The sequence below is a fragment of the Protopterus annectens genome, chromosome 9.part0, assembly GCF_019279795.1.
Source record: "Protopterus annectens isolate FY-2018-M chromosome 9.part0, PAN1.0, whole genome shotgun sequence".
Taxonomy (NCBI): domain Eukaryota; kingdom Metazoa; phylum Chordata; order Ceratodontiformes; family Protopteridae; genus Protopterus; species Protopterus annectens.
In genome coordinates, this window is record NC_056743.1 from 1,944,098,805 (window position 1) to 1,944,108,909 (window position 10,105).

Consider the following 10,105-nt stretch of genomic DNA (forward strand, 5'->3'; position numbering starts at 1 on the left):
CATCAATACCTAGTCGTACTAATTTATTGATTAGTGTATGACCCTGTCAAATGCTGAAGTTAAATCTATATAAATTGCATCACAGCACAATTTTTCATTCATAGCTGTTAGTATATTGTTGTAGAACATCATGTTACAGGTGGTAATAGATCTGTTTTCAACATATGTATGCTGATATATGGTTTCAAGTCCCAACCTATCCAGTTTTGACAATAACTTATCCAATATTACCTTCTCCATTATTTTTCCACAACATGAAAGTAGACTTAAGGGCCTGTATGACTCTGGGTTTGTCCTACTCCCCTTTCCCTTAAAGACAAGTTTAATAAGCACATGTTGCCAATATTGAGGAATCTCCCCATATTTATATGACCTAGTGAATAATAGATAATGGTCCCCTAAGTTCTTGCTGAAGTGTTCTCAGGTCATTGTTATGAATTCCATCTCCTCCCTGTGCTTTGCTTAGATCCAGTTTGCGCAGTTCTTTTTCAATATAATCTGATTCCAATATCTGGGTTTACCTAGATGTCACTAGGACAACTTATCACCCCTTTTGTGGACCAAAATATTTTGCATAAGATTTTGTAAATATATCAATAGCCTTTTGTGTCTGAGAACAAATTTTAGAATCTGCACACAATTTGTGTGTTTTTACTTCATCTTATGCATCTATAAAACGGTTTCCTGTTATGCTCAATATCTTTATATACATTTTCTTCTCAATATCTTTATATACATTTTCTTCAAATTTTTCTTGATCTTGTCTCAAATTATGTTTAATCTGTTAGTATTAGAAGCCCTTTCAAATACTGTTAATATAATGAATATAGAAGAGCTGGGCTGGCTGGAATACTGCTGGCAAGTTAGATTAAATGCTTGTTTTCCACCAGGGTTAAATAATAGGGAAGAATGTATGTATTTGAAAAGAAAAGGGTTGAAACAAACATTAAAGGTTGCTTTTGTGAATAAAAGTTAAAGTTGAGAATGTTTTTTAGTAATTATATATACTAAGTTTGTTAATATTTTTATTATTAATCATGTGATGTATGTCAGTTTTATCATGTGACTACAAGTGGTATTTAAGAATGGTTAAGTGAACCTCAGTCTGAAGAAGTCTCTTGGTGTGATTTATTGGAGATGAAAGTGCTTACTTCAGGTTATTGGTACTTTGGAATAAAGTGTTGGTTGTCCAGCAGACTCTGCAATCATTTTTTATTTATTTATCCAGTTGTTTGCGGTTTCACTGCTGTGGAGAGGATATAGATAATAGGCAAGAGGGGGCTCAAATTTCTTGGAGAAAACTGACAAAGGATCCAAGGTGTTGGGAGCAAATACCTACAGAGGGAAAGATGATAGAATGGGAAGATGCCAAGAATTTATTTGGACTGCAGGTTAGAGATCGCTTTCCCTATCAAAAATTGATATCTAAGAGTATAGGCAAAGACAAAGAAATAGCGGGTCCTAAACGAAAGACCAGCATCAGTAGAGTTTTTAGTAGAATCTAGAACAGAAGGTGCCATTAAAAAGGGAATAATTAGTAGAGCATATAAAATATTGCATAATAACTATAAGAATCAATCAGAAGAGATTAGAAAGGATTGGATAAGCAATTCACAAAAAAAACTATGGAAGGATATATGTATGTCTCACAAATATGCAACAAAATCTAGAAGATTTAGGATTTTTGCTTGGAAATGTTTACATAGATACTTTTATACCCGAAGTAGACTAGAGAATTTTTCCACAGGTAGATAGCAAATGTTGGATGTGTGACGGAGGAGAAAGAGGTAATTGGGAACATATTTTCTGGGAGTGCAGTGAGCTGGCAGACTTTAAGGATTCCTTGCAGGATGCACTATTGGAAATGCTGGGTGGGCAGATTGGTGTGATAAGAGAGGTGATTTTTCTGAGCTGTGATACGGAATTGCCTAGACATGGAAAGGCTTTGCTGTGTCTAATTATGGTGGCTGCCAAAAAAGCAATTACTAGAAAATGTAAATCAAAATCTAAACCAACACTATATTAGAAGTAGTGGCTATAGTAATAGAGATAAAACAACTGGAATTGAGATTTTTAGAAAAAGGTAGGCACAAACTACATAGGAAAAAATGGGAATTGTGGGAATAATACATACAGGGGAGGAATGAGGTTTCAAAGAAGGCAGGACATAAATGAGCTATGTAATGTTTGATTGAAAATGATTGGGTAGATTATATGTGGTGTATATTGTTTGCTACTGGGAGTGTGTTAGTATGGTTTGTGATGTAAAATGCTTGCAACTAGGATTGTGTTGGTGTGGTTTGTTTTCGTTTATATAAATGTTTGTTTTGTCGTGATGGTTTATAAAGATGTTTCTTGTTTAAAAAAGGGCAGGAATTAAATAATTTATGTAATGTTGCTTAGGTTATATGATATATAGCAATATATGTGAAGCATAATGTTTGTTACTTTTAACTTGTGAATACAGTTTGATTACTTTTATATAAATGTGCTTATGTCACAAGTGATAGTTCAGTAACAGTGTTTTAAAAAAAAAGAAAAACTTGGCTGCTTTCTGTTGGCCAGGTTTGGCGCATGTACATGATGTGCCCTTTCAGTTAACAAATCCCACTGTGGGACAACAGTCCAGATGCTTTTTCGTATTTTCAGTTTCTCTGGTGCAACAGAAAATCTCAGGTTTTTCTCTGCATGCACTGTGTTCTAACTCTATTTTTTTGAAACAGCCCTTCTTGGGAAACTTCATGCTCAGCCATCCAGTTCATCATTTCAGAATTTCATCTTCTGATTTTTGCAGTGTTATCAGTTCATCTGAATAGTGAGTTAAAGCTTCTTCTATTTTTCCAGCCTTTTGTTTGGGTTTATCTGCTCCTTTGGCGTTTCATTTATTTTAAACATATCCGAGTATATTTGATTTCTTCTCTAAATTAATGGAAGCCACCTCCTGTAGCAAAGCTTTGTACTGTTTTTTTTTTTTCCTGAACAGCTGCAGGATTCTTCCCCCTTCAAAGTTTGCTCTTCTCCTTTTTTAGCTGATTTTCTTTCAGGTTCTCAAAATTTCTTTTTTGCTGACATTGAGGCAGTAATTACTAGCTGTTGAGTGAATTTTTACCCAAACTGGCAGTACCACTGGGCCTTTTTTTTTTTTTTTTTTACAATTTCTTTTTTCACACTGGAAGAGCTCATACCAACCTGTCCATCGGTGTGCCACCATCTTGGAACCCTGAATAAGGGTTAATGTTGAGTTGGGAGAGTTTTTCATTAATCTCAGAATGGAGAACAGTTCATAAGTCTTGGCAAGGTCAATATAAGCAGTGTGGATTATATGCCCTTTATCCATGGCCTCAGTAACCCTTTCAAAGACCTCAACCAGGTTGAGCAGCCAGGATCTGCTTTTTAGAAAACCAAACTGGTGTGCATCGAGGGTTATAAGGTCACCCATGCCATTATTAGTTCAGCTGTAATACATTTCATAGCCATTCGAATAATATTAGTCAGACTAATAGCCTTGTAATTCCCCATGGTCAGTAATGGGACCTTCTTTATACAAGGGCATCACAACTTCCATTCGCCACAACACCTCAGGAGACATAACTGGTGGAGAAACCAGTAGAGTTGATGGAGACATTTTTGCTAGGTGGCACTGCATGCTTCTCAGACGACCTGTGGAGAGATTTTCAGGATCAATGGAAGTAGTGTGTTTTTTTGTCACAGGAATATTAGCAATGTCCTTGAGGTCCGAGAAAGATGTAGCACTGGAGATAAGTTCAATACAGAATTATTGGTTGCTTCTGCGCTTCCTAATATAGCTGACAAAGGCCTTGTGATTGTCTTTAGAATTAGTTGCATCCCTAAATTCATAGTTGGCCGTACATTTCCTAATAGTAAGTTTGAGAGACTTGCTTACCTGTTTTAAATCCCTTTTGCAATGGGGAGTGGGCAATTTTTAGGTGATGGCCAGGAGATTTTTCTTTTTATTATAGAGTTTGTTGATGTGGTAGATTCACCATGTGGGTTTATTTCTAAAGTTGCCATTCTGCTTACACCAGATTACTATGGATCCCTCAATGCATCTATTCGAGAGGGACTAAAATTCAACAGAGTATAGGCAGTTGCAAGGTTTACTGAGGAGCTGTACCATTTGTGATCATCAGTAAATAATTTGTTTTGGAGTAATCACTGAATGTAGAGATGTTATTAGCTGTCACAAAGCATGGTTTCATAGATAAGAGTACAGTCAGATTGTGAGATTTGAATAGGGAGGGGGTAACAAGTGATGTGGTGCAGATGGGAGAAATGTTTGTGAGGACATGCTAAAGATTTGCACCTCTGGTGGGTAGGGGAAAGTGTGATTAAATTTATTGTCATTTACAGCATTCATAAATACTTGGGCATATTTACTATTGGTAGTACATTTTTGCAAATTTATATGTGGTTAGTTTAAGTCAACCACAAGAAAGATATTTGGTTTAACTTTTCTAACTGGTTACAGTATTCTGCATGCGGATCTATAATTGGCTGTAATGTGATAATTTTACTGATTGTAACTAGGATTTCAACCAGGTGCAGATTTGTATGGTGGGAAATTTGATGAGAAGCAAGATACTCCCCCACAGCTGCTGATGTATCTAAACGCATGGTAGCACTCCCTATATTCTAAGGTACAATGCCTATCACCACACTGGAACCAGGTTTCTGTAATTACAAATATCTTGCTATCTCCAAGGTTAAGGAAAGTCGCACATTCCAAGATTTTGTTGTTTAGGCTTCTGGAGTTTGCTGTTTTAAGTTGTTGATCAAGTAAACTTTGCTACCCTCACAGTACTCCTTTTTGGTAAAGGTTTTAATCAGACATAGACCCTGACAAAGTACATTGGTCTGCTAACTGTTTGATCCCACGTAGGTGCGCACTGGTTTCCACTAGAATGATACCAATTTGTTAGTTATTGAAGCCAGTTATTTTATCCTTGAAGCTAGGTGTCATTGTTGGTGATGGTAGAATGCTGCTCAGTGCCAGGGCATTGCCCTCTTTGAAGATATGAACAGAACTTAACAGTGTCTCATTGCATTGCTCCTTGGGTGGAAAGGCTAAGACTGCGTACTTTCACATGGTTAACTACAAGGTCATAATTGTAACTTGGTGGTGCAGGGACCTAAAGGCCATATTGATGTCCATAAACATCCTTACACCGGGGGAGTAGCTGTCATTTAGTCCTTTGCCAGTCTGGTATGTAGCGTGTCTCCACATCTTATAGAATTTGTTTCATTGCCATGGTTCACTATAACCCGTTGTTTAGTGCACTTCTGTTCCTCAGTCTGACTAGTTACACCACCACAGCAGACTCATGCATGTCCACTTTCAGTGTGTAGTCCGCACAGGGAGGTCACAGCCTGGCAGCAACTTAGCACAGCCACATCGCTTTACATCGTAAGTGAGGAACTACTGCACAAGTGATCTCTTCCTCTCAAAGATCTGTTGTTTGATGAGTACATCACACAACTGTACCTTGTAAAGAGAGTAGTAATCAGAGTATGTTAGGTAAAAAGGGAAGATTTATTAATATTTGTGAATGGCATTTCACCAGAAAGTATTCATTTATAAATTCCTTGGAACATTTGCTATGCCACTCAATTTAATATGTTAATTAAATTTTGATTCTTAATTGCTTAACTAGTTCAGTGCCTCATTTATAGTATTGAAAGCATATACAGTTGGTTTTAATGCACAAGTGTTTTTTGCTTTAAACTGTATGTATATATTTTAATAATGCTACCCTTTGGAAAGACAAGAACCAAGGAAAAACATGTTTTACACTTCCTTTACGTACATTAGAATCTGTGCTTAGGGTGTTTTAATTGTAACAGTTACTGTACAGAAAATCTGCTTAGCATTTTACTTAATTATCCTTTGTGCCTTCTTGTCCACCATTAGGTCAGTGTTGATGGAGGTGTGCTGGCAGCTGCGTCAGGAGCAATGTCAGTGGAGATCTGGAGGCTCAATGTTTGACACGATTTCTGGTCATATCATACAGTAGTTGGTTGGCAAGTCTACCCAAACTGTTCCACCAGTGAAGATAACAGTGCCCAAATAACTCGAGTACAAAGGCCACTTTTGCTGTGTCATGGACTTTCTGGCATAGCTCTTTGATTACTGACAAAAGTAATGATGTAACATATGTAACATTTTGTGACTGGGATATTTGAACATTTCAGACAGACCTCTCTTACAGTTACCTGCTTCATCTTTCATTGTCATCATCATCCACCCCCCCAAAAAAAAAAAACATAAGATGTGTTGTTTCTTCACAAATTCTGTTTTGTGGTACTTACTGGTGTTTCGGGAGCAAATGTAAAGTTTCATACAGAATGGATGGCAAATCTGAGCACTGTCAGAACTGAATGGCATCAGGCTAAAGGATGAGTAATGTAGCCATGCAGCACAGGAAAAAGTATAGTTAGACAAGCCATGGGTTTTCGGAAATTCTTTTTCTGATGCCCTGTGTACTTGGCTTGGAATACTGAAGGATTACATAGGCTTATCGTGTTAATAGATGCCACCATTTTTGGAGGGCCCTGAACTAAAACCTGTTGCCACATTCTCGGGGGAGTGTGTCTTGCTATGTTTTTTTTTTTTTTCTTTCTTTCAGTACTAAGCTGATACCTCACCAAGCTTCCATGCATAGTAAGTTGTTGCTGTCCTCACTAGTTGAGTGGTTTGATAGCTTCCTAAGTGGACTGTTTGTGGAGTAAATGCTTCCACACTCCAGTAATACTTTGATCTTCTTTGGCTCAGGTCACTGTAACAGTGAAGCACAACATTTGGTTAGGCTTCTTCCTTAACATACTTCATCGCAGTCAACGCTGCACAAGCAGTTTGTTTCAACTTTATCTGTATGCATTACATTAGAATTCTGCAGATGCTTTCCTGATTCATGTATGAGATGTTTCCCACCTAAACAAATGTAACACAGGATTTTCTTCCATTCTTTTCCTCTTTTCAGAGATTTTACATCCCACTACAGCTGTTAAATCTTTCCTTCTGTATAGTGCATGCCACTTTACTCTTATTTCACAACCTCTGCAGAACTGGTAGAGCTTGTCACCTAAACTTTTTTGCTGTTGTTTTTTTTAATGATGTAAGCTTTCTGTTTTCTAGCTTTGGATATCTATTACAAGACTCAGAGTGATAACTAAAGAAGAATCTGTCAGAGCAGAGGAGTGAGGCTGTGGCTGGTTAACAGGCGGCCTTATCTGTCAGAGGAGAGGAGTGAGGCTGTGGCTGGTTAACAGGCGGCCTTATCAGTCAGAGCAGAGGAGTGAGGCTCTGGCTGGTTAACAGGCAGCTTTATCTGTCAGAGCAGAGGAGTGAGGCTCTGGCTGGTTAGCAGGCGACCTTATCTGTCAGAGCAGAGTAGTAAGGCTGTGGCTGGTTAACAGGCGGCCTTATCTATCAGAGCAGAGGAGTAAGGCTGTGGCTGGTTAACAGGCAGCTTTATCTGTCAGAGCAGAGGAGTAAGGCTGTGGCTGGTTAACAGGCGGCCTTATCTGTCAGAGCAGAGGAGTAAGGCTGTGGCTGGTTAACAGGCGGCCTTATCTGTCAGAGCAGAGGATTAAATTAACAAACTGCTTTCTGTTGTTGACAGTTTGGTTTCTTCAGTCTCCATTTGACTGCTGTGTAACTGAGTGGGTTACTTAACCAGACCGTGCTTCCCAGTTGCTTTTCATGAAGGGGAAACTTGGTATCCAGTGGACACATCCAGTTAAATAAAATACCTTGAATCCGGATCCTTAATTTTCCCCTGAGACTCTGACGATTTCTGTGTCTGTTTTTGTTTTCTGTACTCTGGTTCATAGGTAAGTACTAGGCTAGCTGCCCTTGTGAGCCATTTTAAGCCTAGCCAGTTTCCCCTTTTTGTGCTTGAAATAACATACCCTAGTTGTTTATAGCTTGACCTTATCAGTCCCAAGGTCATTAATTATATGTAACCCCTAATGAGAATGACTGTTATGCCATAAATAATTTGATGATACCTAGCCATGCATGGAATAAGGCATTTAGGAGCTGCCTCTAGTTGTTAGTAATACAGGAAGCTGTCCTGGAGCAAATTTTCTGTTTCCAATCCATAGAGTGGTATTGTGTTTGAAAATGAACAGAAATTAACTTTATGTGAAGTCTGTTCCACAGCATTGGTATTTTCTGCAAAATATACCTGTCCCTGTAAACCATTCTGTTGATGTTGCAGAAGAGGTTCAGATCCCTAGACCGAGTATTTCTGATGTCATTTGATTTGCTGATATGCAATAAATCCATCAGTATTGGGTCAGAGAATGCCTTGTATGCCAGACACAGGTCACTCCTTTGCAGTCTGTAGGATACCAAGTATAGTGACAGGGCTTTGAGTCTGTCCATGTAGAACATGTTGCTTAGGTCTTGTATCCTGCTGAGAAACTTGCTTATTTTGTGGATTACCTTTACTGGATGATTTCTAATACACTTTTTTTTTTTTTACCTTTCATCAGCAGACTTTAATGCATATTCTTGCAGATTGAAGAAAGCATTGTTTTTAACATTCCCCTAATAAAAGGGGGGAACTGAAGTCTCTTAAGTGCTGATGGATTACCCTTGTCTTTTTTTAGCAGGATCACTGTCATTAAAAGCAACATTGGCATTCCTAGGGTCACATAGACTTGGGAGTTTCATTTGGTAGATAGGGTCCATTGAATCTCCACCTGAGAGTCAGTTGCTCTGAGGGGAAGAAGAGCATAATTCCCTTTTATTCCTGAATTCAGACAGACTCAAAAGTTTCATTGTAAAAATCCTGTCTTCTTAGGTCATATGGTCCTTAGGGACATTATCATTATATGATAAACTCTCTGTGGCTGCATTTATTTCCCCTTTAAATTATTGCAACCTTCCATGGTTCTAAAAATGTTAAATAGTCAAGGTCATAGAGCACTGCTCTGGTACCTTCATAGGTATGTGTCGAGTATGTAATATACATATTGTTAGGTATTTACAGTCATATTTTAAGGAAAATTAATATTGACATTATCTTTGTTCTTTCTGCATATTAAAAAGTTTTTTAGTTATAATTACTGGCAGAGATAATATAGCAAATAATTTTTAATCTGGAGACATTCAGAAACTCTTATCAGGTTATTACATAGTGTATTTTGAGTTCATAAGCTTCACATTTTTTTCAGGTATATGGATTTTTTTAGCTTACATTTGTCTTATGCCATCCTATCATAACTGCAAACTGATTGGTAAGAGTTTGCCTAACTAGTCTGTCTTCATTCCATTCAGTCTCTAATATGTTCACAGGTGTTTACTAAGCTAATGATCACAAGGGCCTTTTTAAGCCTAGCAATGCATCCAAAATCTTTGAAAAGTTCTGGTACCCTTGATAAGTGTGAGCCAGGGGCTTGGGAGGTGAAACATTTACAAGCAGGGGCCTGGGAGATGAACCATTTACAGGCTGCTTGTGTCCATTAGAAACATAGGTGCCAAACCCGGGATGAATTTCCTGTTCCTCATCCAATTGTCCAAGTTACACTTGAATTGGGTTAAGGAGGAACTCTGCTTCACATGGTTGGAGAGCTTGTTCCAGAGAAAGGGTAGTCTCTGGTATATACAGCTGTCACTCCAGCAGATCCTGTTTACATCACAGGCAAGGTTTAGGTCTTTAGAATGGGTAATTCTGGTGCTTTTTGTTTTGCGGATATGCAGGAGGTCCAAAGTGGGGTCTGACAATGCCTTGTATGCCAGGTATAGATCTCCCCTTATCACCTTGTTGGAGACAGAATACAGGGATAGGGCCTTGAGGTAGTCTGCATAGGATATGATGTTCTTCATCTCACATTGCTGCAGTCCTTACACTTGGGTAGTCCGCTGTCCACGGTCGGCCCGAATATCAAAGTATAAGGCTGACGTCGGTCAGGGCGCATTTAACTGACGTCAGGACGTCAGGGTACAAATGCGCATGACCGGCGTCATATCCTCAGTCTTTTTTGCCGCATGGTCCGATGCAGAAGCAGCATTGCAAGTGCTGGTTGGCGTTCTGAGATTTTTCGATTTAGAAGTTTCAGACCGAGTTCAAAGTTGGCT

At 38.5% G+C, this 10,105-nt stretch overlaps 1 protein-coding gene across 1 annotated transcript in view; it reads left to right on the plus strand.

Annotated features, from left to right (window-relative positions):
* The window catches only part of FBXW9 (F-box and WD repeat domain containing 9), an 869,916-nt gene extending 861,684 nt beyond the window's left edge, over nt 1–8,232 (plus strand). Inside the window, exon 11 of the mRNA XM_044082395.1 lies at nt 5,930–8,232. Coding sequence (XP_043938330.1) covers nt 5,930–6,004 — 75 coding nt within the window. The 3' untranslated portion in view covers nt 6,005–8,232. The remainder of the gene's footprint in view (nt 1–5,929) is intronic.
* Nucleotides 8,233–10,105: the final 1,873 nt, after the last annotated feature.